Raw genomic sequence first — 23,978 nt, 5'->3', positions numbered from 1 at the left:
CTCTGTTCGCAAATTTACTCGTGATAAATGGTGTTCTGTTGATTTTGACCCCTTTGGCTTTTCTGTGAAAGACCTTCTCACCAAGAAAACCCTGCTCCGCGGTGAGAGCTCAGGCGATTTGTACTCTGTTCCAGCTTCCATCAAAACGCAATCGCCTGTAACTTTCGTTTCTCTTTTAGCGTCTTCTCCTTTTTTATGTCATACAAAAATGTCAATATTATCAGGTCAATGTGGCTCCACAGACACAAATACGATGGAAATGGGAAGCTCAAGAAGCACAAGTCTCGTATAGTCGCGATTGGTAAATCACTGGAGGTAGGTATTGACTTCGACGAAACCTTTAGCCTGGTGGTGAAACCAGCAACCATTCGGACTGTACTCCACATGGGTGTCGCAAACAACTGGCCGATACATCAATTGGATGTACAAAACGCCTTCCTCCAAGGTGACCTAGAGTAGACAGTCTACATGCATCAGCCGCCAGGTTTTGTCAGCAAAGAACATCCCAACCATGTCTGCAAGCTTCGAAAGGCTATATATGGCCTAAAGCAAGTTCCACGGGCCTGGAATGCGCGCTTTTCAAAATTTCTAATGAAACTTAGCTTTGTCATTAGCAGGGCGGATACATCTTTATTTCTTTCGCTGCTCTTTTAGCGTCTTCTCCTTTTTTATGGCACAAACGACTTGGCCATACAAATAAAGCTGTTTTAAATTCCCTTTGTTCTTCAAATTCTATTAAATCAATAAGACTTTGTTTCCATCTTCGTGTGAACCTTGCCTAATTTCCAAACAAACAAAATTACCATTTCACAAATCATCTACTCAAACTACGGCCCTTTTGAAATCGTCCATTCGGACGTTTGGTCCTCTCCTAAATTAAGCATAAGTGGCGTTCGCTACTATGTTTTATTCATGGATCAATTCTCTCATTATGTCTGGGTATATCCCATAAGAAAGAATAGTGAGGTCTTCTCAAAATTCCTTCACTTCTCTGCCTTAATCAAAAACTTCCAATGTGACAATGGAGAGGAATTTAACAACATTCAATTTCGAAAATACCTTGATAAGAATGGAATACAAGTTAGATTTTCCTATCCCCATACGTCTCAGCAAAACGGTAAGTCCGAACGCATGATCCGCACGATCAACAGTGCTATCCGGTCTTTACTTGCTCAGGCTAAACTCTCACCGAGTTATTGGGTTGAAGCCCTCCATGTCGCGGTTCATCTCATCAACATCATTCCTTCTGCAGCAATCCAAAACCAAATACCACATACTGTCCTCTTTCATCAAACCCCGACTTATGACCACTTAAGAGTGTTTGGTTGATTATGCTTTCCAAACCTCAACCATTCCCATCTCTTTAAACTCTCACCTCGCTCTACACCTTGCCTATTTCTTGGCTACCCATCTCAACACCGTGGTTACCGTTGTCTAAACCTAAAAACCAACAAAATAATCCTTTCCAGACACGTCTACTTTGATGAGGACAAATTCCCTGATGCAGAAACAAAAAATGGTGGTTCAAAGTATCACTTTCTTGACCATCAAGATGAACCCGCACCCATTTTCAAAACCATACTTACCAAACCTCTACCTGCGCCTCAGCCACCACAACCCAACCCACCCATTAACCCCATTCAGACGGCTCCATCTCGTCACCCAATGACAACGAGAGCACGGTCTGGAATCACAAAACCTAAACCTATTGTTTCTCTTCTTACCACTACCAAATCGCCCCTACCAAAGAGCCATATCCAAGCCTTAGCCGACCCAAACTGGAACCCATCAATGTTTGATGAATATGGTGCTATGCTTAAGACTAGGACTTGGGACTTGGTACCACGTCCGAAAAATGTCAATATTATCAGGTCAATGTGGCTCCACAGACACAAATACGATGGAAATGGGAAGCTCAAGAAGCACAAGTCTCGTATAGTCGCGAATGGTAAATCACTGGAGGCAGGTATTGACTTCGACGAAACCTTTAGCCCGGTGGTGAAACCAGCAACCATTCGGACTGTACTCCACATGGGTGTCGCAAACAACTGGCCGATGCATCAATTGGATGTACAAAACGCCTTCCTCCATGGTGACCTAGAGTAGACAGTCTACATGCATCAGCCGCCAGGTTTTGTCAGCAAAGAACATCCCAACCATGTCTGCAAGCTTCGAAAGGCTATCTATGGTCTAAAGCAAGCTCCACGGGCCTGGAATGCGCGCTTTGCAAAATTTCTAATGAAACTTAGCTTTGTCATTAGCAGGGCGGATACATCTTTATTTGTTTTCGGGAAAGGAGCTGAACTCGCATACATTCTGTTATACGTTGATGACATTGTCTTAACAGCATCATCAACGACACTCCTAAACAAGATCATTGCGGTACTCAAAACCGAATTTCCCATGACTGATCTTGGTCGTCTTCAGCACTTCCTAGGAATAAAGGCGGACTTCAACAAAGAAGGCCTCTTCCTCAGTCAAAGCGCGTATGCTCAGGACATAATCGATCGCGCAAACATGGGAACATCAAAACCGGTCACCACGCCCGTAGACATCAAATCCAAACTTTCAGCAGAGGAAGGAGACAAGCTTGAGAACCCCAAAGAATATCACAGCTTAGCAGGAGCCTTACAGTACCTCACATTCACACGCCCCGACATCTCCTACGCAGTCCATCAAATTTGTCTCTATATGCATGACCCTCGCGTTCCACATTTTCAAGCATTGAAGCGCATCATATGATATGTCAAGGGTACAATTTCACATGGACAACAGCTCTATAGAGGTAACATCGACACATTGACAGCCTATACAGATGCGGACTGGGGAGGTTGTCCTGATACTCGAAGATCAACCTCAGGGTTCTGTGTCTTTCTCGGCCCAAGTCTTGTCTCCTGGTCAGCTAAGAGACAACCAACGGTTTCAAGATCGAGCTCTGAAGCTGAATACAGAGGTGTTGCCAACACGGTTGCAGAACTCTGCTGGATACGCAACCTAATGCTTTAACTCCACTACAAGATCACCAAAGCCTCTCTCATCTACTGCGACAACATTGGATTAGTATACCTCTCTTCTAACCCCGTCAAACATCAAAGGACAAAACACGTGGAGTTGGATATCCATTTCGTACGCGAGAAGGTGGCCATTGGTGAAGTGAAAGTGTTACACGTCCCAACATCACTCCAATATGCGTACATCTTCACAAAAGGACTCCTGACAACACTCTTTGAACAGTTCCGCTCCAGTCTCACCATCTTACCATACGATGCTTCGACTGCGGGAGGGTGAAAGAATATAAGAGAATATTTCTCATTCTCTAGTATCTATCTCGTTAATATCTCAACTGTATAACGTGATATGTGTAACAACTTTGGCTTTATATAGCCTATCTAATATAATGAACCCCTCAAGGGGAATTCATCCAATAACATTTTGTTTCAGCAATCATTCGAACTAGGAACCTCCGTATTGGCAAAAAAAATTCCAGTTGAATTAACTATCTCTGGTAACCCGTGTAATCTACTCTCATTCACTTATAACTTCATCGCAACAGACCCCCAAGACTTGAGAGCTTTGAATCGATCAAATTGCTATGTGAAAAGGTGCTTAGTTGGGTGATGCAAAAATGGGACAGGAAAAGGTGGATGGGACCCAAATATTAGGTTAGAAACTTTATAATAAGGTATTGTTATACCTCTTTTCTGTTTTAATCAGGGATTAAGTCAGATTTTAAAGTTTGTGTTCTTCATGTAAGAGTTTTTAAATAAAAACCAATGTTTTTAGAGAGTTCCGCATCATGTTTAAACGCAAGAACAACTATTATCTCTGCCAAGATTTAAGTTTTATAGAATGTTAATTTGTATTTACTGTACGTACGAAAAATAATTGGGCTTTTAAAAGAATAACAACATAAAAGAAAATGGGTTTAAATAAGAGAAAAAGACAAAAATAACACTAAATCAAGTTTTTGTTCTCAAACTAGCACTCAAGGTCAAAAGTCACAAAAATAGCACTTAATGTTTTATCAAAAGTCACAAACTTAGGGTTTAGAGTTAAAGGGTGTGGTTTAGGATTTAGGGTTTAGGGTTTAGAGTTTAGGGTTTAGGGTTTAGAGTTTAGGGTTTAGGGTTTAGGGTTTAGGGTTTAGAGTTTAAGGTTTAGGGTTTAGAGTTGAGAAATGAGATTTTGGGGATAAGATTTCAAATTTTGAAAAATAAAAAAATTAAAAATTTCAAAGGATAAACTTAGAAAGGTGCTATTTTGGTCATTTTAGTTTTGGAGTGCTATTTTTGTGATATAAACTTATAAAGGTGCTATTTTGGAGATTTGCACATTAAATAAGCCCACTTACAAAAGTATTACCGTTCTCTCTTAAACGACCTGAACTGCACGTCGTGTTCAAATCTTAGCTTCCCCTATCAAAACCAACGAGCGCCAAACACAAGAGAAACTCGAAATAGTCGTCAAATTTTCCCGCCCATTTAAACCACCAACGCTTAATCCTCAAACCTCAGTTCTCATCTTCTTCCCATCACCGACCCTCCGAAGGATCTCGACGACCAAAGATGGTTTCCACAACCGCCAAATCGGAATCGAAACAAACCCCTAAAAACGTCTACCAAATCGGAGGCCTCCAAGTCGAATTCCCTTACCAGCCCTACGGAACCCAGCTCGCCTTCATGAGCCGCGTCATATCCACGCTCGATCGCGCCCAGAGAGACGGCCACTGCCACGCGCTGCTCGAGTCTCCCACTGGTACTGGCAAATCTCTCTCCCTGCTCTGCTCGGTGCTCGCTTGGCAGCAAAACCACAAATCGCGGCTTCTGAAAGGGAACCTGACGCATTCATCGAAAGCTGCGCCTGAGGCAGCGACCGATCCGTTGAATCACGGAGGTGGATTCATACCCGAAACTCAGCCCGCAGGTTCGTGGTTTATTGATCGATCGCATGTATTGGTTAGGGTTTTAGATTGGGGAAGATTAACCGGTATTGATTTACAATTTCCGGTTAAGCTCTGGTTTATTGTTAATTGCATCTATTGATTGGGAAGATGAACCGGTATTTGTTTACAATTTTCCGGTTAAGCTCTGATCTATTGCTAATTGCATTTATTGATTGGGGAAGATGAACCGGTTTTTTTTTTTTTTTTTTTCTGGTTAATGTGTGAGTAGATACTCCTTTGGCTAGCAATAATAAGGAGCCAGCTGAGACTGCAACTAAGAAGAAACCCAAAGTTCCTACAATATACTATGCTTCGTAAGCAGCTTCATATTACTAAATGTTTGCTGTATAAAACTTTGTTTTGCTAATTAATAATTGATTGTTTGTTTTGTAGACGAACTCATTCTCAGATTACTCAAGTCATTCGTGAGTATAAGAAGACTGGTTACAGAGTTCCCATGGCTGTCTTGGTATGTCAATTTTTTATTTTGATCTCTCTTTTAGGAATTTTTTTTACTTTGGTTAATCAAGATGATTTGTGTTTTCTGACACTCATCGAAGTTGTTGTTTTTTTTACATTCATGGATCCATCTTCGTTATGTAAGGCTTCAAGAAAGCATTACTGTACTAATCGTCATGTACATGGGAAGGAGAATGTAGATGAAGAATGGTAAATCTTCATCCACATTCGTATCATCGCACCATTTTTTTAGTTGCTGCGTAGCCTGTATGCTAACATGTATTCTTTGCACAGTCGGTTGCTCCTAAAGGATAAGACAAACATACAATGTTCTGAGTTTAAGTGAGTTTCTTTTTTTTGCTGTTGATCTAAGTTCTTTGTTTTTTCCTCTTTTGTTGTTAGCTGGCTAAGTTATGTAATCGTTTTCCTTAACTTCCAGGAACGTCAGTAAAATCACATCTCACCCTTCGCTTCAACAGAGAGGTCATAATGAGATTCACGATATTGAAGATCTTGTCAAAGTTGGGAAAAGTGTAAGAGGTGAGACTTGGTTTCATTTTTCAGTTTATTTTTTTTTTTCTATATCTTAATCTCAAATAATATTTTTTTGTAGGCTGTCCATATTATGCTGCCTGGTCATTGGCGGAGAATGCAGAACTGGTTTTTTGCCCTTATTCATACATAGTTAATCCTGTCATTCGAGCAGGAGTTGAAGTAGATCTGAAAGGAGCGATTATAATATTTGATGAAGCACAGTAAGCTTCATAACCTTTTGTGTAGGTTTAATGGATTTGCACTTATATATGAAACATTAGTTGGCAACAAGTTTCTGATGTTGGTGGTTAAGTCCATGGACTAAATACTTTCTCTGTACACAGCAATATGGAAGACATTGCTCGTGAAGCAGGAAGCATTAACTTGGACGAAGAGACTCTTTTCAGTATATACAACTCAAACTATCTCTGCTATTATTCATGGTTCTGTTCACTGACTTTTACTTTACTAATGTTGGCTTTATGTTATACAGAATTGCAGAGTGAACTGGAACAGATGAGCGTGGCCCAGCCAATGATATATCAACCTTTATGTGAAGTAGTAGAGGTAATTCAGTAGCGGCAAGATAATATTCAGAGGTACAATTAATGACTACTTTTTAATATTGAGTGTTCTATGGATATAGGGATTGATAAGCTGGATTGGAAGAAAAAAGGATTCTCTAGAAAAACGTGATTTTCAGCACTATTTCTCTAGGTAGGTTGAAAGTCTTCTTCCAATCATCTCTTTACTTTTTAATTTGAAAAGGTTCCAACTGTATCTATATTCTTGGTTTCTTATTTTCCATGAGAGTTGTTTTGTTGCAAGTGTAATTTGTTAGAAGTGGGCATATTTATATGCATTAGTGCATTACTCTTCATAAAACTTTTGGTTGTTTATCATTTAACAGCTGGACTGGAGATAAAGCTTTAAAAGAGCTCGAGGAATCTAATATTACTCGGGAATGCTTCCCAATCTTATTGAATTGCTTTACAAAGGTAAGTCAGTTCTTCGCTGTTATCTGGCTTGGCTCACAGGCCTTTATACGATACTTGAATGTGACATTGTGCTTACACTGCTCAAGGCGATCAGAACATCAAAGGAGGCAGAAATGGAATCAGATATGCTTCATTTAAGTGGGATCTCTGTTTTGACACTAGAAGGTTTTTTCGTCTTACTAACTTTATTAGGCATTGTTCTTTGTATTATCATTTTAAGGATGGGAGAGCTTATTGCCCAACTTTCATGCAGAGTTGTTCGCTTCACTTACATACTTCTTTTCAAGAAATGGAAGTCACATCTTAGATTACCAACTGGGTTTACAACGCTCTACAAAAAGAGGTAGAAGTGACTCTCCGAGAGATCTATTTAGTGGAATTTTTTGAATTTTTACCCGTCTGTAGAAACAAATGGTGTTCATTTTTGGTCTGCTGGGATGTAGGAGATTCTTCTGGTACCTGGACGCATACTTTCAGCTTATGGTGTATGAATCCGTCCGTTGTTTTCAAAGACTTAGCTGATCTTTCTTTATCCATCATTTTAACATCCGGGTAAGTACTATCCTGACTATTGCTTCTGCAAAATATTTAGTCACCCTTTTCAAATTCACGTACACCTTTTTCTTTTTTCAAGTGAGAACTTCTTGTTAATTTCTGCAAAGAATATGGCTTTGTTAAAAACGACATCATCAATTTACAATGAATCATCCTTATCTTTTTTTTTTGTTAAGTTTAATTTGATCACATTTTATGTTGCGGTAACATATGTGTTTCTACTTTAGATCTATGCATAGCATTCTAGTCTTCACCTTACCCCCAGGGCTAGGAGTTTGCTAAATTTTCATCGTTTCATTGTGCCATCTCTTTCAGTAGTGATTAAGTTTTTGAGTTTGTTTTTTATTGTGAATTGTAGGACTTTGTCACCGATGAATTCTTTCTCATCTGAACTTGGGATGCAGTTTGGCACTTGTTTAGAAGCTCCACATGTGATTGATATTAATCTGCAGGTTGTGACTAATCTCTCCACTTAGCAACGGTTTCCAGAACTGAATGTACGATTTAACGCCTCTTCGTTCCAGGTGTGGGCTGGTGCAATCTCCAATGGTCCTGGTAATTATCCCCTAAATGGAAGTTATAAAACAGCTGATTCATACTCATTCCAGGTACTGTGTAAATCTGTTGATTTGTACTGAGATGCATTGTTTTCGTCTATTGACACGATCCTCTACTTTTCTTTGAAGGATGCGCTAGGGAAATCGTTGGAAGAAGTTTGCACTATTGTTCCAGGAGGCTCGCTTGTATTCTTTCCAAGCTATAAGTTGATGGAAAAACTCTGCACTCGTTGGCGTGAAACTGGGCAATGGTCTCGGCTCTGCTTGAAGAAAGACCTCTTTGTTGGTGGGTCACTTTTACCTTCTATGATCATGTAGAAACTGTTCCAGAAAAATCATATAGTGATGCATTTTGTTTTATTGTTAAAAACCGCAAATAAATTTGTCCTTTGTTGCAGAGCCGAGAGGAGGAGCCCAGGATGACTTCGATTCTGTTCTGAAGGGTTATTATGATTCTATCCGCGGGAAGAACAGATTGATTGGAAGAAATAGAAGATTAAAGAAAGCAGGGCTGGTTAAAACTGAGTTTCAGGATGATTCCAAGAAAGGAGCTGCATTTTTTGCAGTTTGTAGAGGAAAGGTTTGTCATTTTTTTTTCTTGGTTTCTGTAATTGGTGTACAATTAAAGGGAGCAATACGATCCTAAGATATAGGTGTAAATGGATTCGAGATTTGAGTTAGTCTACATGTTTCTCACAGGTTTCAGAAGGAATTGACTTTGCTGATGACAACGCCAGGGCGGTTGTATCCTTTTCAACTGCATTGTCTTGGTATTTTGTTTAGTCATTCATAGTAACCCTTTGCTGCGGCTTTAGGACAAATGGGATTTGTACTGGTCAATTTGGTTAATGAATGGCCTGTTAACCTTGATGATTAAACACAGATAATTGTTGGCATTCCATTTCCAAACTTGTAAGATTTCTATCTCTTTTAAAATCGTCAGCCTTGTTTCTGATCTTCTTCAGAGTACTGTTTTCTAACGAGTCGCTTTATTGACAGGCATGATCTTCAAGTCGGACTAAAGAAAAAATATAATGATATGTATAAATCATCTAAGAACCTTCTTGGAGGGAGTGACTGGTATTGCCAACAAGCCTATCGTGCTTTGAATCAAGCAGCAGGTTTGATGTGATAACTTGCTTTCTGTCACTTACTTCCAGTTAATTTTAACTCTGTAACAGGCTATTCATCATGGTATGTTTCTTTACAGGGCGGTGTATCCGGCATAGGTTTGATTATGGGGCCATCATATTCTTAGGTACTTATAAGATTTCATATAGTCACTGCTCAACACTATTAAAACATTTTGTTCTGTTTCAGCTATGAGAACTTTTCTTTGTTTTGGTGTCCAGATGAGCGATACAGAGAACAACGGAACAGAGCGTCTATTTCAAAGTGGCTAAGGCAGTCTATCAAACTGTATGATAATTTTGAAGAATCTATGGAAGGGTTAAGATCTTTTTTCAACAGTGCCAAGGTTCAAACCATCTCAGTCCCTTCCGAGAAACTTTATTACATAACCATTAAAGTTCGAGAATTGCATGCAGGAACGAGTCGACAGTAAGATGTTAGGGTCCCAAGATCATACTGTTGAGCAAAACTTTTCTTCGGAATACCTAAGAAAGGAATGCATAAAGAAGGAAAATCAGATTCAGATGGAATGCAATCATGAAGAGCCAAAAGTACATTCTAAAAGCAAATATGTTTTCTGGTTTGTGGTGTTTTCTCATAAAAAAAATCCTTATTGATCATGAATTTTTGTGCAGGGTAAGAAGGTGGTGAAAGTAGAGGACAATACAAGTTCGAATCCAAAATATGATTTTATGAATGAAGACTGGAAACCAAAAATAGCCGGAGGCTCGAGATCCATGCGGCTTTCTGGTGTGAACTATGGAACCTCCATTTCTCAGTTATCATCTGTAGGTGACATACCTTCTCAAACATTCATTCAAGTTAAAGAGGAAGAAGTCATTGACCTTGAGTGTGAGGTCCAACCTGAGCCTGGGTAAATATATCTGACAAGTTTTGCTTAATACTTGCCGAGATTTTATTAGATTCACACCATATAAGTATAATGAGGAATAATTGCCCTAAAGTGGCATGATTGTTAGAGGTAGCTAGCTTCAACTTAAGAACTAGCATGTCATGCGAATTTTTTTATTAAAATACTGCAGAATGCAAGTTTTTATATTATACATATATGTTTCTGCAAACTTAAAAACTGCTATGTGCAGGTATTGTGAGGTGTCTTCTGTAACCAATTGTGATGAAGATCCAGAAACAGCATTTGTTAAGGAAATCTCTGGTATGTTCAAAGGCATTTCTGGAGCCAGTCCATGTTCTTGCTCGAAGAATGAGAGCTCTAGCCCAGCAACAGGTTTGAGATCTCCGAGGTCTCCTGATGAATTCCTGAAGCAGCGTAAATCTACTGGAAATTTAAGAAAATCTCCTCTTGGAGCAGAGTCACCTTTGAACATGAGTGTAAATTCCCATGCTTTGAAGAGAAGAAAATTTACAAGCTCTCCAGTCATTGACCTTGAAGAAGAAAACAGCAATGCTCCTAGTACTAGTACCAGACCCACAGATCACACAAGTTTCACCAGAAGAATTGAATTTGGGTTAGGGAGTACGGAATCAAGATCCCAAAACGACAATGTATATGCTTTTCCAGAAGTGAATCAGAGGGTGATGAAGATATCTTGTTCCCTCTGCAGAAGTTCTTTAGGTCACCCTGAGAACCACTCACATCCCAGATGCGTGTTGACTTCGTCGTCCAAAACGTACCTGCTGTCTCTTCTGAAGGAAACATTAGGAACCGGTCCTGAAGAAATGGCAACAAGTGTTTCAGTTGTCATGACAGATTGCGCATTAGTTAATCAGAGACTCTGCAGAAGTTCTGAAAGCGCAATAGGTCAGGGAGTTTGGTGCCAGCGAGATGGATGTGTTTTCAATACTATCTTTTGCCCTTTCTGTAGTATCCCAAATAGGTGTCTCGGAGTGCAAGTTAAGGCTACTGATTCATCAAATGTCCAGTTTCTCAGCAAAGTAAGCCGACTTTAGTAGTGATTCTTCTTCATAATGATTTGGTCCATTGTCTTGAACTTTGCTTATATCAGGATCCTTACGTGTTGGCAGATTTTGTTCTTTGCTGATCAAGTAGATGTCACAGAAGATGATGCAAGCAAGGAAACAGCGTTAAAGCATGAGGTATTCTTGCACGCCTCACTCTTATATAAGAGAATCAATCTGATGTTTCAGTTGGGAACAAATTGAGATTGAACTAAGATGAGTTTAATGCTTTCAAGCCAAAGTCTAACATCTTATTTGATGTGTCAAAATATAGTTTTAGATCGATTTCATTGTAGGAATAAACAGCAACCTTACTTTTTGTTTTTGTAGAAATCTCCTGATGTCAGCAATACAGATGCGGACAAGAGTGATGTGTTTAAGTCAATAGAGAGATTTGCATACTCCCCAACGCAACAGCAAGATTCAGGAGGCTGGAGGACTACAAAATCAAAGGTCTGGGAAAGAAAAATAACATGCACTCTAGTTCCCTAACCTTAATATTCATTATCTTCATCTGTGTGCAGTTGAGACTACCGAAACGCACAAGCAAAACTGCCTAGAAAAAGAATGTAGTCTAAGAAGCCAAACCGGCATTAAGCTGTCCTCAGCTGATGTCAACCAAGGAACTTTGCACCTGTGGTAAGAAGAAAGATTTAGGCTTTTTTGCATCTGAACATGGCCAGCTTTTTATTCGGAAATTAGCTTGTGTTTAGGTCTTGGCAATCCCGCAACTCACCGTGAATTGGTCACGTATACATAACATACATAATTTATTTGGTTGTGACAACCAAAAAAAAACACAATTTATTCGGTTATTAGATTTATTTTTCCATCTTTATGAATATAAGTTTTTCTCTCGCTAATGGTTATATAATTGAATCTCTTATTACTCTTTAGTTATGGAACTTCTACTAGCAAAAATCAAGAATTTCACGTTGTTTTCATTGACACCAAAAAGTTGGAAACGTTATTTACTCGAAATTCTACGCACGTCTGGAGGGAGACGTGAAAACCTGAGGTGATGAACAATGGAAATGACATGCAGCTTTGACGCTAACACACTTTTCTCACTGTTTTCGAGAGTGTTATGGGCCGATTAAGGTTGTGGGCGTATCAATTTGTGAAGCACTGGTTAAAGTCGCACAAACACAGACATAACAAGGTCCTTTTAATTAAGATAACGAAATGTATTGCTTAGTCTTCTAGAAACATGGAGAAGAGACTAGAGATTTTCTTCATTCTTTGTATTTTATGTCAGCTATAGTATACGAATTGAAGTCTCCGGAAAGCTCCCCTCTACTCAACAAATGCTCAATCCCTGAAACCACAAAAATAAACCACCACAAGTCAATCACCTCTTCTATTATTTTATCATCATATAGGGTTAAAAACAAAATCAAACTGAATAAAACCGAAATTCATCATCAAATTTCACTATAATATTATACCAAAAAAATTAAACCGGAGGGAACCGAACTTTAAAGATTTCAAACCGAACCAAACTTTAAAAAGAAATGCATTGCAGCATTGGACTAAAATAAATATGGAATCATCTCAAACAAAGTTTACCTAAGTCAGGACTCGGGAAGAGTATATGCTCGTAAGACTCAAACCCTCCAGAATCTCCACAACTCCTCTTCTCATCTGTCGTCACGGCCGCATCTTCAGCCTGATCAGTCGTTGCCATCGTCTGAGGTTGCTTACGTTTGGACCGAGCCCGCCGGTTCTGAAACCAGTTGTAAACATTTGTCTCCGTGATCTGTCCGTGTTCAGACAGTTCCGTTGCGATCTCTCTGATCCTACGTCGGTTCGGTGTCCCGCTTTTTTCCTCGTAAATGCTCTCAAGTATTTGAAGCTGCGTCGACGTCGGAGTCCATCGGTTCCTAGTCGATATCCTCTGAGCGCTTGATGATGCCACCATCGGATTAAAGTATCCATCACCGTTCGGATTTATTCCTACACGTGAGCCTTAAGAAGTTTCTTCCATGTATAAATATGTATTAACCTAATCGCAAAATGCGTTTGCAAATCGCTAATAACTCTAGTTCAGACCAATCGTTTCCGAACGCAGTTTACACTAAAGTAGCAGCGCCGCGTTTACAAACACTATATGTAGAGAGAAAACAAGTGTACCTGAGGAGAGAGGTTGGAAAGAAGAGAGAGAGTTGTGGAGGAGAGCTAGCTGTTCACAAATGACGGCGTAAACGGCGATCTGCTTACGGAGAGTCTCCATCTGCTCCTCCGTCATAACTCCTCTTCCAACATACGCACCGTTTTGGTTCTCTCTCTCCATCTCTCTTTCACCACTTTGCTTTCTTCTCTTCATTTTTTTACCATATATATGATGAAGACTATATACTGTACGAAAGTGACTGATTTATACATCTTTTTATGAATAAAGGATCTTTAATTTATTTCTTACCGTTATATAAAACACTTTTCTGAAAAGATAACTTGACTAGTTATCACCTATTTAATTACCGGTTAATTAGAGAGAAATTAGGGACACAAGTTGATTATAACTGATCGAATTAGATTCTTAATTCTGATTTCTGTGGATGTATATCTTATATTCAATGTAATTTTTAGCTTGATTAGAAAATTAAAGCACAAGGATTAATCTTTGGTCAATCGTGTGTCACGTCACTATTTAGTGTTAGAATTTCAACATTCTATTCGAGTTTTACGGGTCAATCCACCATTTGAGAATTTAAAAATAGTGTTAAATTCCAAAATGATATAAGATGATCTTAATCCTACGTGTGGATGACATATTAAAGCTAACATAAATTAATTTCAGTAATTATTTCATCAGTAGCTTTGCTTGTATGAGTAGAAGAACGCAAATTGTGCATTTTACTTTATATATAGTGGTTACATAAAGCCGGAAGCAAGGCTTAATCACAGCACAATATAAAATATTATCTTTGTGACTAATAATTACAAGATAATAGAACTAAAGAGCATGCTTTCATTTTCATTGTTGTAATTAAAGAATAAAATGTATGAATTAACAACCAAAAAGGTTCTTTGATATAAAGATATGTTACGCGGATTCCGCTCTCAGTCTCCACTAGTTTCAAGAATGATCAGAATTAGCATATTTCTTGTATAAAAATCAAGTAATTAGATATTCTTAAAAACTCTAACTATGTATGAGTTTTATAAAAATTTGTGAAAAGAGCACCAACTCATCATGGCTTTGGTCACTGGAAAGAAGGCCCCTACAGACAATTTTAACAACCTTTGTAGCTAAAGTCAATTCAACCAAACAGAAAGTAAAGTCATGGAATAAACTTTTGGAACACCTTGATTAAGAGCGTGTTAAAAACGATCACTAAAGGTTATTACTGCGTGTAGATAATGAATGTATATTGAGATTTGATTAGAGATTTAACAATACAATTTTCTAAACCAAACTCTAATAAGCAACCATGTCAACATTTCATTAGAGGTGGAGGAGATTAAAAAAGAGCATTAAGATCATAACAAACGTAGAGCTATAAAAAGGCTTAATATTTTATATTGAGCTGCAAATCTCTCATTACATTCGGTTTTTCCATTACCCGTAGAATTGGTAAAAAAAAAACATTTAAAACAGCTTCGTTAACATTTTGAAGAGAAAATGAGAAAGAACATCCAAGAGATCATTGCAGCGTCCTATATTATGCTACCGGACATAAACTTCTTAGTCATCGTCTTCCTCCTACACATAAAACAGAGCAAAGCACAGAGGTTTATAGAGGATAGTGGGCTGATAAACAAAAGAAGCAACCAAGTAATGATAGTGATGCAAATAAACTAAAGATGCAACCAAATAACGATAGTGATGCATATAAACTAAAGAAGCAACTAAACAGAGTTGTAATTCATAAAAGATGATGCGATAACTTGAAAGAATAAAGAAGTAACCTCATCACTCCCATCATCGGCATCATCCTCATCATTAACCTCAGACACGGACTTGTCAGATTCCTCCTCATCCTCCTTTGGACCTTCCTCCTGGAAAAAACACCAACACAAAAGGTCAGTCAACGAGTACAACCCTTGAATAACTAAGAAGAACATCACCTGCTGGTGTAAGTATAAGTTTATTGTTGTAAAAAATTACCAGCTTCTTGTTGTAGGCTTTCATGTTCTTCTCGTAGTCAACCTTGCGCGTGTCAGCCTTAGCAACGTAGGGAGCCTTCTCCTAGACCATTGTAAAACCCAAAAAGGTTAATTAAATACTCGTAAAGCATGCAACAGGACACTTAAAAGATACTAATAGATTAGAGAACGAACAGTGTCAGACAAGGATTTCCACTTGTGTCCACCAGCTTTCCCAACCTGTTAGCGATAGAAGTTCTGAGTAAATAGCTTCAACCATACTATTAACACATGGAATCTAAAGCAAAGCAGATAACACTACTCACAGCAGCAACAGATTTGTTATTGGGATGATCCTTCTTGTAAGTCTGACGGAAATCCTCCCTTTCAGATAACAAAAAAAAAAAAAAAAAAAAAAAAGCCAAATCGATTTAAAAGATCATACAGTCTCAACGCAGGTAATAGCAAAAGCATCACATCGAGAACGAATCAGTAAACCTAAATTAATTTGTATGATGTAATGTTCTGAATCGAAAAGATAGGAAAGAAAGGCGGCGAGATTCTTAGAAGAGAGACAATAATAAACCAAAGAGGGATGGTTACATGAAAACGAAGAAGGCACTGGAAGGCCTCTTAGGTTTGTTAGGATCCTTAGCAGCCGCAGCCGCTTTGCTTGCCTTTGCAGGCTTCTTGTTCACCGCGAGCCTATCAACGCATAAACAACACGATTTGAAATTCCGAGATCTAGAGAGCTAACTAGACGACAAAACAAAACAAAAAAAAGGATCGATCTACTTACTTGGAGCTCTTGGTATCAGCCTTTGATTTACCTCCCTTCATGCTTTGGTTCTGCAGACGAAATAAGAAGATCAGCGAACAGAGTATACACATGGGAAAACACGCAATCAAACAGAGAAAAATCTCTGCGGAGATGATATTCGATTTTTAGAGCTAGAGAAAACAATCACCGAAAGAGAGAGAGAGAGATCCACTATCGAGATGAATTTGAGAAATCGAGAGGAAAAAAACGAAGAAAATCGGAGGAAATTTACCTAAGATTCGTAGAGAGAGAGAGAGAGAGAGGGTACGTGTTTGTGATTTGTACGCCTTGGGTTGTAAAATATCTTCTCAATTTCAATTTCAATTTCGCACCATTATCTTAAAATATCTTAGGGGTTTAGGCGGGATTTCAAATCTTTTTTGCCATGTCATCGATCCGTGTCATTTGTATTTCATTGGCTCTCACGCTTTTATCACTATGAATTTTCTTGTGTTAACTTAGCGATATATATGAAAGCGAAAAAATAGATTTGTTAGGTTAAATTCGAACGCGAGGCTTAAATAATGCTCGAATCTTTTTTTTTGGTCTAAATGTTAAAATTTATAACCATTTTCTGAGTTTTACAATGTTGTGAAGAGACACAACTTATTACAAAAAGGAGAAGAAAAAGAGCGAAGGGAAGAGAGAGTAACGAGGCGATGCAACTACAACATCAATAACAACACCGAAGGAGAATTAACTGTAGGGGGAGACAATCCAAAAGTACAATTCGAGAAGCGAGGGAGAGGAAGCAGAGACTGACGGGAGAGACAGCAACCGATCCTTGATGCCACGATCCACCACCTTGTAGAATGCCTCCTGAGTCATCGATACGTCTCTGAATATGCGGGCATTCCGTTCACGCCACAGGTTATAGATAATGACTTGGTTGAGAAGCTTCATCACCACTGCAACCCTAGATGCATGCGGACCTTGAAGATGACGACAGAGATCCACCACTGCTGCGACAGAAGGAGGGGGAGACGCCAAAAACCTGCCACGAAAACGATTCCAAGCAACAGCAGCAAACGAGCACTCAAAGAAAAGATGGGAGTGAGATTCAATAGCATTTGAACATAAAACACAACCTGGAGGAAGAGAAAGTCCCCAGGAGATCAGTCTGTCTCGAGTTGGGAGTCTACCAAGAATGGCAGTCCAAGTGGTAAAGGAACACCGGGGAATCTCCTCCCTAAACCACACCGTTGAGTGCCACTGGACTTGGGGCTTAGGAGTACGAAGCCTCTCCCACGTAGCCGGAGAGGAGAAAGACGCACCAAAACCACCAGAACGAGCTCGCCATAGATAGACATCATTTCCGTTGGAGTCACTTGGAACGTCAGTTGTTGATAAAACAATTTGTAGCGTCTCTGCATAATCAGATCTAGCAGGAGGTAGGTTCCAGTGACCATTGTGTACAGCTTGCGCAACCGTAGCATTAAGGGGAATCCTGAGCGAGACATGCCCTGAGCTTCCGAAGAGGAGAATTAAAGGACCAAGGTCAGTCCAGAAATCGAACCAGAACAGAGCTGTTCTTCCATCGCGGACAATGCAACGGAGATAAGTGTGGAGCTGCTCTCTCAGCCCTAGCATGCTCCGGACAGTTTTGGAGAACCTTGGCGAGTCGTTAACTAGCCATATACTTCTGTCTCCGAACCGATTACTTTTCACCCAAGGAACCCATAAGGAACCCGAGGCAGTGAAAAAGAGCCAAACTCTCTTCAACCTAAACACCATCTCAAAGTCCTCAAGCCTTCTAAGACCAAGACCTCCCTCCTTCTTGGGATGACATATATCTGCCCAAGAAACTCTTGCACCAGCCGCTGAGGAGGTACTATTTTTCCATAGGAAACCAGAGCAGAGCGAGTCCACTTTTGTATAGAACCATTTCAGCAGAACGAAAACAGAGCTCCAAAAGTTCACCATACCATATATAACCGAAGATACCATCTGAACCTTACCAGCAAAAGATAAAAACTTTACAGTCCATGAATGAAGTTTGGAGGTAATACGATCCAGGAATGGTTGCAAAGTCACTGCAGAGATTCTTTTGGGACTTAATGGCAAGCCTAAATACCTTGTTGGGAACTCACCGCGCCTGAAACCAGAAAGAACACTCAGGTCTGAAGCTTGAATTGATGAATATCCCCGATAGAAGATCTCTGTTTTTGACTCGTTAGTATCAAGCCCGGACCACTCTTTGAAGTTGCACAATACATTCTTTATACCAGCTGTAGAATCACGGGAGCCATCGGAGAAGACTAAGAGATCATCCGCAAACAATAAGTGAGTGATCTTTGGAGATGTGCAGAGCATGAAGAAAAAAGGCACCATCGCTTTCAGCTTTGTTCAATAGTAGAGATAGAACTTCCATCAGCATGATAAACAAATAAGGAGAAATAGAATCTCTCTGCCGAAGTCCCTTCTTACCCTGAAAAAACCCAGCCAGCTCACCATTTATAGCAACAGAAAATCTGGGAGAAGAAATGCACTCACTGATCCAAGCAACAAACATGGGAGGGAACTGCTGCGCTTCTAGAACCTTGATCACAAAATCCCAACAGACAGTATCAAAAGCTTTGCGGATGTCTACCTTCAGCATAACACTTTTGAGGCATGATGATTTATTGTAATCCTTGATGAGCTCAGATGCAAGAAGAACATTTTCCCCTAGACTGCGACCTTTCAAGAAAGCCGCTTGGTTCGGACTTACACACTTCGAGAGTATAGGTTTAAGGCGATTGGCTATGATTTTTGAGATGAGCTTGTAGACAATATTGCAGCAACTGATAGGTCTGTAGTCACCAAGAGAGCAGGCCTCAGATTTCTTAGGAATTAAAGCAATAGCAGTAGTGTTCATGTCTTTAAGAAAGCGACCATTCTTGAAAAACTCGCGTACTGCATTGATAATATCCACCCCCACGATATCCCAAGAAGCTCGAATAAACTCCACCGAGTAACCATCTGGCCCTGGACTTTTGTTCAGTGGCATAGAGAATAATGTACCTTTAATCTCAACTGCTGTTACTTCTCGCTTAAGATAGTTCTGTTGAAGCTCTGTACAACGAAAAGGTAGCAGGTTCCTAAGCTCCTCAGACGTAGCCGATGAGACCGGAAGATCAGTAGAACCAAGAATCCCTTTAAAATAGTCTGCGGCGTGAGCTTTTATTTCCTCCACTCCATAGATCGAGTTATCGTTGGCATCCTTGAGAAAATGAATATGGTTCTTTGAAGCGTGGTGAGTAACCATACTGTGATAGAAGGGGGTATTGCGATCCCCAACACTAGCCCAGCGAACTCTAGACCTCTGTTTATAGTATTTTTCCTCCGCCTTGAGCAAAGTATTCAGCTTATCTCTCTCGAGGTGCTCTTCACGGGCCGTATCCCCATCAGGTAAGGTGAGCAAACGCCTTTGAAGCTCATCCACTTTCTCTTTCTGCGCCTTGACTCTTTGCGAAATACCACTAAAATGACGCTTATTAAGGCGATGTAGCGGCCTCTTAAGCAGCTTCATTGATCGAACCAGTTTGTATTGATCTGTACCAGTAATCTGCCCACAGTTCCAAGCTTCAGTAACCGTCTCAGCGTATTCTGGGTGGTCTATGACATGATGGAAGAATTTAAACGGTTTGATTATCTGTCTCCTCATAGCTGGCATACGAAAGAAGCAAGGCGCGTGGTCTGACTGAGAAGGATCTAAGAAGTCCGCAAAGGAGTCAGGAAAAGATGATGACCAAGGTTGGTTTATGAAGGCGTGATCAATCTTCGTGGATATTGGATTGTTATCTTGACAGTTTCTCCACGTAAACGGTAAACCTTTAGACTGAGCTTCAAAAAGCTGAGCATCTTGTAATCCGATATTAGCTTCATCCATACCGGAGTCATCAGTGTGAGCAACCAGGTGATTTGAGTGATGTGAAGATCGCAGCATCTGATTGAAGTCTCCTAGAACACACCAAGGATGGACTGAGACCGGAGTTGTGGCCTGAAGGTCAGCAAGATGAACCCAGAGACTTCCCCGTTCCTCTACCAAGTTGAAACCATACACAAAAGTGACAGTAAAGGAGACGTTTTCAAACAAGATGTTAATCCCGCACGTGACTGATTGAGCTGAAGCCTTATAGACAACTAGAGTAACCCTCGGATCCCATACAACTACAATACGTCCAGAATCGTTATCTCCATAATTCCCAAAGTAATTCCACCCCCTCGGAATTGCCTGCAAAATTCGCTCTTTATTATTCTCCAAAATGTGAGTCTCCAAAAAAGCTCCAAAATAAGGCCTATGGATGTTAACCCAATCTTTGGTCATAGTGTGGCGTCTATCACTATTCAGCCCACAAACATTCCACGCAAAAAAACACATATCTAAAGATTTAGTTGTGTTTGGTGACCTTGCGGCCACTCTTCCTGTTTTTAACCAGGCAGAAAGGGTTCTCATGATCCTCCGGTGGATCAATGTCTTTATCTTGATCTGTAGTCAGCACAACAGGTAGAGGCTGAGAGAAACCTTCATCACCTGCAACTGGTTCTGAATCTGTTGTATCTTTATCAGCAGCCGATGTAGTGTCTGGCGGGTTTACAACAACCTTTGGTTTGATAGCTCCTATATCCTGCTGAGCCTGATTTGCATCCACTCCCAACGTAGGCGTTGAACCATCCGTAGCCACTGCAGATACTGGAGATACCACTTCCAACCCTTCCTCTAGTGCTTTAGAAACCTCGACTAATGCAGCGAGATCAGGCTGTGATGATATATGCTTACTCTTTACAAGCACCTCCTGAACGTCCAAAGTGACGGGGAGTGGAGCAGCTTCAGCCTTTTCTTGGCTTATTTCACCATCCTCCAGTACTGTTACCTCATCAGCCTGCGTAGGTTCCGAAATAACCTCAACCTCACCCTCAGCTGGAGATGTGATAACAGGGTCTACCTCGACCTCGACCTCAGCACAATCATCAGTTACCTCTCCGTTCTGCGGGCGAATCACTGGAACATAACGAGGAGCTTCTTTCTTACCTATCTTGGCTCTTGAACGACTAGGCCGGGACTGTGATCTTCGCCTAGATGTCTCAATGACAGCTTTCCTAACAGTCTGATGCTCTCTTGCGCCTTGTACAACACCGAACGTGCACTTTTCTTTCTTGTGACCAAACCGCCTACAAACCTCACACTGAGCTGGAAGCCAAGGATACGATACATCAATTTGAACCTCTGTACCGTTGGAGAACCCCGAAACTATCTTTTGTGGAAGAGGAGCAGTAAGGTCCACCTTAACGTACAACTTAGCCACCTCAAAATTATCCTTGCGTTCAGTTTCAGGAGCAAGAGATTCCGGCTTACCAATGGCTGTGGCAATACGGCTCAGGCTTTCTTGGTTGAACAACAGATACGGAACGTTGCGCATCTCAACCGGGACAATGGCACTTGTGAGTGGAGGCTCATCAGGTGAGTAGTCAGGAGACCAAGGAGCCACAAACATAGGTAGACCTCCTATGTTCCAGCACGTCCTGGACAGAAGAACCTCACGCGTCTTGGGGTTCGTGACTCGGAGGAGATAATTACCTTGTCCAATGTTATGGACAAAGATTCTAGGGCCCGTTCTCGCCCACACAGCGTTAACCACGCCGATAATCTTACACATGGACGGATAGTCTCCATGGAAGCTAGCATAAATGAAGTCCTTGAATTCCAGTTTCGCAGCCTCGATATTCTCATCTGGGATGAGGACGAAAGGCGCTCCTGAAACATGTTCCGTCGGTGTACCCAGCTCCCGCAATTGAGCAGAGCTCTTGAGTAAAGCAGCATAATTTCTCTCTGGCGCTACAACACCGTCATCGGGTTTCGAGCCAGGAGAAGCAGATCCAGAACCAACCAAGACAATTGCAGGCTCAGAAGGAGGAGGCACAGTAACCACCACCATAGAGGGAGAAACCTCCTTCGACAGCAGAGAAGAATCATAAGAACCAGAGCTACAAACCGGAGAGACTCCGGAGAATACGGGAGCACCGAACAAAGAGGAAACCGATGTCGAAGGGTTTGAGGCCCCAATTGCAGCTACGCCCAGATCGACGAGAGAGATCGACATGTTCTTCTTCTTTACCATAGTTGCTCGTTTTGTCGCAGCCGAAGCTAGACGGCGGGATTTGGAAGACAGAGCAAACGGTGGACGAGATTTCTTTTTCCTGACGAGCATTGCGACATAGGAGGATCACAGGGAAACAGAAGAGAGGGGGCAGAGAGTTCTCGCCGGAGAGCGTGTTGCCCACCGACGGCGGATCTAGGGCCGGAAGCCTTATCTCCTTAGTAATCGCACTTTCTAGAGAGAGAAAGAGCCGGATCTAATGCTCGAATCTTCACTTCCCTAAAACGATTTTTTAATTACAAATATCTGTATACGACTGCATAAACAAATCACATACGATACCTACCCCCAACATGTTGTCGTAACCATGGGTAATATTACTATAATAATTTTTAGAATCTTTAAAAAATAAAGTTGATTTATATATATATATATATATATATATATATGTTAAATTTTTTTATTAAACTAACTATCAAATTGATTAGTAGTGTATAGAAAAATATTTTCAAATATTTTCAATTCTTTTCTTAAATAAAAACTAATGAAATATCTAATATGATTAACATATATATGATAAATCTCACCGTCGTTAACATTCTTTCAAGAGTCTCTAAAAACTACTGAAATACCTAATATGGTGTGGTGTGTGCCGATGGATCCTTCTACCACGGCGGCGGGTTGTGGGTTTGAGCACGCAGTCGGATTGGAGCTCAAGCTCAGTGGCTGGCTCGCGGTTTAAAGGATGGTCGTCTATGCCATTTCAGTGGCCGCATGCTTTGTCTCCTCACCTTGAACCTCTTCTTTTTGGTTTGTGATCTGTTTTCTCGGCTTGATTCTATCCGAAGTCGGCACCTCTTGTAGGTTATGTCGAACTCGGTGGGTATCGGTTGGGAATTAGCCCTTGTTCTTCATTTTGTCTTTGCTGGTGTAAGCGATTGCTTTAGCAGCTCTAGTTTCAGTTGGTCGGTTCTCGACGAATACGAACATGTGGCGGTTCTCATGTCATTGACTGTCACAGTTATTGTTCGGTCTTCGCTCACATCCCAGCACTACATGGGCTTAGTTAAGCTTCTTGTGGTATGATGTGAATCAATTGTTTGCATGTTGGGCTCAGATTATGGAGTACGGAGGTTGTGGCCTTTTTACCTCAGATCGGCATCTTGTACAGGTCGCATATGGGCAAAATAAAAGCTCGGTTTGGTTGTTGATGTTGCTGTTTGTTTTGTGGGCAGGTGCTTTGACGCTATCGACGAGGTGTTCTCAGGTGGGCAATTATCTTTAAGAGTGGATTCATCAGGGAGGTCAAAATTATCGGGTTCCGACTTTCGGTTGAACTTGGTTCATATTTTTACGGTAAGTTATTGTTGTGGATTTAGTCGAGCCATGGGACTGCGGTTATGGTAGTGTGTTTGTCCTGCTTTTGTTTCTAGATTGAGTCGTTGTTTAGTTTATATTCTTGTTTTCTGCTTCGTGTTATCCTCTGTAATTATGCCAAAAAAAAATTGGTAATAATATCTTTACATTTTACCAAAAAATATATATAAGACAATTAATGATTATGAATAATACATATTTGATAACAATTTTTGTATCCTCTCTTGTTTTTGCTTAAGTTTATACTATTAAAAGAAATTAAATAATCACATTAAGCATATAATAAAAAATTAGATTTTTTCTTATATATTATATTTTGAATTTTTTAAAACGAATATAAATTACTAAAAAGAGTAAAAGTCTCGCATTGAAAATTTTGTGATCAATGGTTTAATTTTTTTTGTTCAAACAAGATACAAATGATCATATATCGTATGAATATGCAGTCTCATTATTAGAAATTCATATTATATATATATATATGTTAATATCATTTAA

General features: G+C 40.2%; 4 protein-coding genes across 6 annotated transcripts; 2 read left to right on the top strand and 2 right to left on the bottom strand.

Annotated features, from left to right (window-relative positions):
• The first annotated feature begins 1,665 nt into the window (after positions 1 to 1,665).
• On the top strand, positions 1,666 to 2,106 carry LOC106421280 (uncharacterized mitochondrial protein AtMg00820-like). Its single transcript, XM_013862125.1, has one exon. It carries the CDS (start codon positions 1,666 to 1,668, stop codon positions 2,104 to 2,106), a length of 441 nt encoding a protein of 146 aa, XP_013717579.1.
• A 2,170-nt stretch (positions 2,107 to 4,276) lies between these two features.
• Positions 4,277 to 11,977, top strand: LOC106421240 (Fanconi anemia group J protein homolog). The gene is made up of 29 exons (XM_013862091.3): positions 4,277 to 4,923; positions 5,172 to 5,256; positions 5,336 to 5,411; positions 5,547 to 5,611; positions 5,696 to 5,743; positions 5,841 to 5,941; positions 6,015 to 6,156; positions 6,280 to 6,341; positions 6,429 to 6,502; positions 6,582 to 6,652; positions 6,846 to 6,933; positions 7,020 to 7,098; positions 7,187 to 7,276; positions 7,377 to 7,485; positions 7,847 to 7,940; positions 8,013 to 8,096; positions 8,175 to 8,331; positions 8,444 to 8,625; positions 8,745 to 8,789; positions 8,929 to 8,957; positions 9,045 to 9,166; positions 9,256 to 9,303; positions 9,398 to 9,522; positions 9,593 to 9,727; positions 9,812 to 10,050; positions 10,280 to 11,090; positions 11,181 to 11,252; positions 11,445 to 11,567; positions 11,639 to 11,977. The coding sequence occupies exons 1-29, from the start codon at positions 4,566 to 4,568 to the stop codon at positions 11,672 to 11,674; spliced, it is 3,750 nt and encodes a 1,249-aa protein (XP_013717545.1). The 5' UTR covers positions 4,277 to 4,565; the 3' UTR covers positions 11,675 to 11,977.
• A 254-nt stretch (positions 11,978 to 12,231) lies between these two features.
• Positions 12,232 to 13,512, bottom strand: LOC106421311 (WUSCHEL-related homeobox 14-like). Of its 2 annotated transcripts, none has more exons than XM_013862152.3 (3): positions 13,248 to 13,512; positions 12,684 to 13,082; positions 12,232 to 12,432 (listed from the first exon to the last, which is right to left on the bottom strand). In XM_013862152.3, exons 1-3 carry the CDS (start codon positions 13,438 to 13,440, stop codon positions 12,350 to 12,352), a joined length of 675 nt encoding a protein of 224 aa, XP_013717606.2. In that variant the 5' UTR covers positions 13,441 to 13,512; the 3' UTR covers positions 12,232 to 12,349. The 2 variants fall into 2 exon arrangements, with proteins under 2 accessions (XP_013717606.2, XP_013717605.1); XM_013862151.3 differs by having other exon boundaries at positions 12,684 to 13,070; positions 13,248 to 13,491.
• A 1,103-nt stretch (positions 13,513 to 14,615) lies between these two features.
• On the bottom strand, positions 14,616 to 16,360 carry LOC106421217 (high mobility group B protein 3). Of its 2 annotated transcripts, none has more exons than XM_013862069.3 (8): positions 16,256 to 16,360; positions 16,003 to 16,052; positions 15,807 to 15,908; positions 15,530 to 15,587; positions 15,399 to 15,443; positions 15,226 to 15,306; positions 15,027 to 15,116; positions 14,616 to 14,820 (listed from the first exon to the last, which is right to left on the bottom strand). In XM_013862069.3, the coding sequence occupies exons 2-8, from the start codon at positions 16,041 to 16,043 to the stop codon at positions 14,803 to 14,805; spliced, it is 435 nt and encodes a 144-aa protein (XP_013717523.2). In that variant the 5' UTR covers positions 16,044 to 16,052; positions 16,256 to 16,360; the 3' UTR covers positions 14,616 to 14,802. The 2 variants fall into 2 exon arrangements, with proteins under 2 accessions (XP_013717523.2, XP_013717522.2); XM_013862068.3 differs by having other exon boundaries at positions 16,172 to 16,337.
• Between the last annotated feature and the right edge of the window lie 7,618 nt (positions 16,361 to 23,978).

The sequence above is a fragment of the Brassica napus genome, chromosome C5, assembly GCF_020379485.1.
Source record: "Brassica napus cultivar Da-Ae chromosome C5, Da-Ae, whole genome shotgun sequence".
Taxonomy (NCBI): Eukaryota; Viridiplantae; Streptophyta; class Magnoliopsida; order Brassicales; family Brassicaceae; genus Brassica; species Brassica napus.
The sequence above is the reverse complement of the archived record's forward strand: the minus strand, read 5'-3'. Positions and strand labels throughout refer to the sequence as shown.

Excerpts from the sequence above, each read along its gene's own strand:
- LOC106421280 (XM_013862125.1), top strand. The coding sequence starts at position 1,666 with ATGACAACGAGAGCACGGTCTGGAATCACAAAACCTAAACCTATTGTT.
- LOC106421240 (XM_013862091.3), top strand. The coding sequence starts at position 4,566 with ATGGTTTCCACAACCGCCAAATCGGAATCGAAACAAACCCCTAAAAAC. Across the intron at positions 5,942-6,014 it reads AGTTGGGAAAAGTGTAAGAG|GCTGTCCATATTATGCTGCC; the intron begins GTGAGACTTGGT and ends ATTTTTTTGTAG. Across the intron at positions 6,653-6,845 it reads TTTCAGCACTATTTCTCTAG|CTGGACTGGAGATAAAGCTT; the intron begins GTAGGTTGAAAG and ends ATCATTTAACAG.
- LOC106421311 (XM_013862152.3), bottom strand. The coding sequence starts at position 13,440 with ATGAAGAGAAGAAAGCAAAGTGGTGAAAGAGAGATGGAGAGAGAGAAC. Across the intron at positions 13,083-13,247 it reads TTTCCAACCTCTCTCCTCAG|GCTCACGTGTAGGAATAAAT; the intron begins GTACACTTGTTT and ends AAACTTCTTAAG. Across the intron at positions 12,433-12,683 it reads CTTCCCGAGTCCTGACTTAG|GGATTGAGCATTTGTTGAGT; the intron begins GTAAACTTTGTT and ends TTGTGGTTTCAG.
- LOC106421217 (XM_013862069.3), bottom strand. The coding sequence starts at position 16,043 with ATGAAGGGAGGTAAATCAAAGGCTGATACCAAGAGCTCCAA. Across the intron at positions 15,909-16,002 it reads GCTGATACCAAGAGCTCCAA|GCTCGCGGTGAACAAGAAGC; the intron begins GTAAGTAGATCG and ends ATGCGTTGATAG. Across the intron at positions 15,444-15,529 it reads ATAACAAATCTGTTGCTGCT|GTTGGGAAAGCTGGTGGACA; the intron begins GTGAGTAGTGTT and ends TATCGCTAACAG.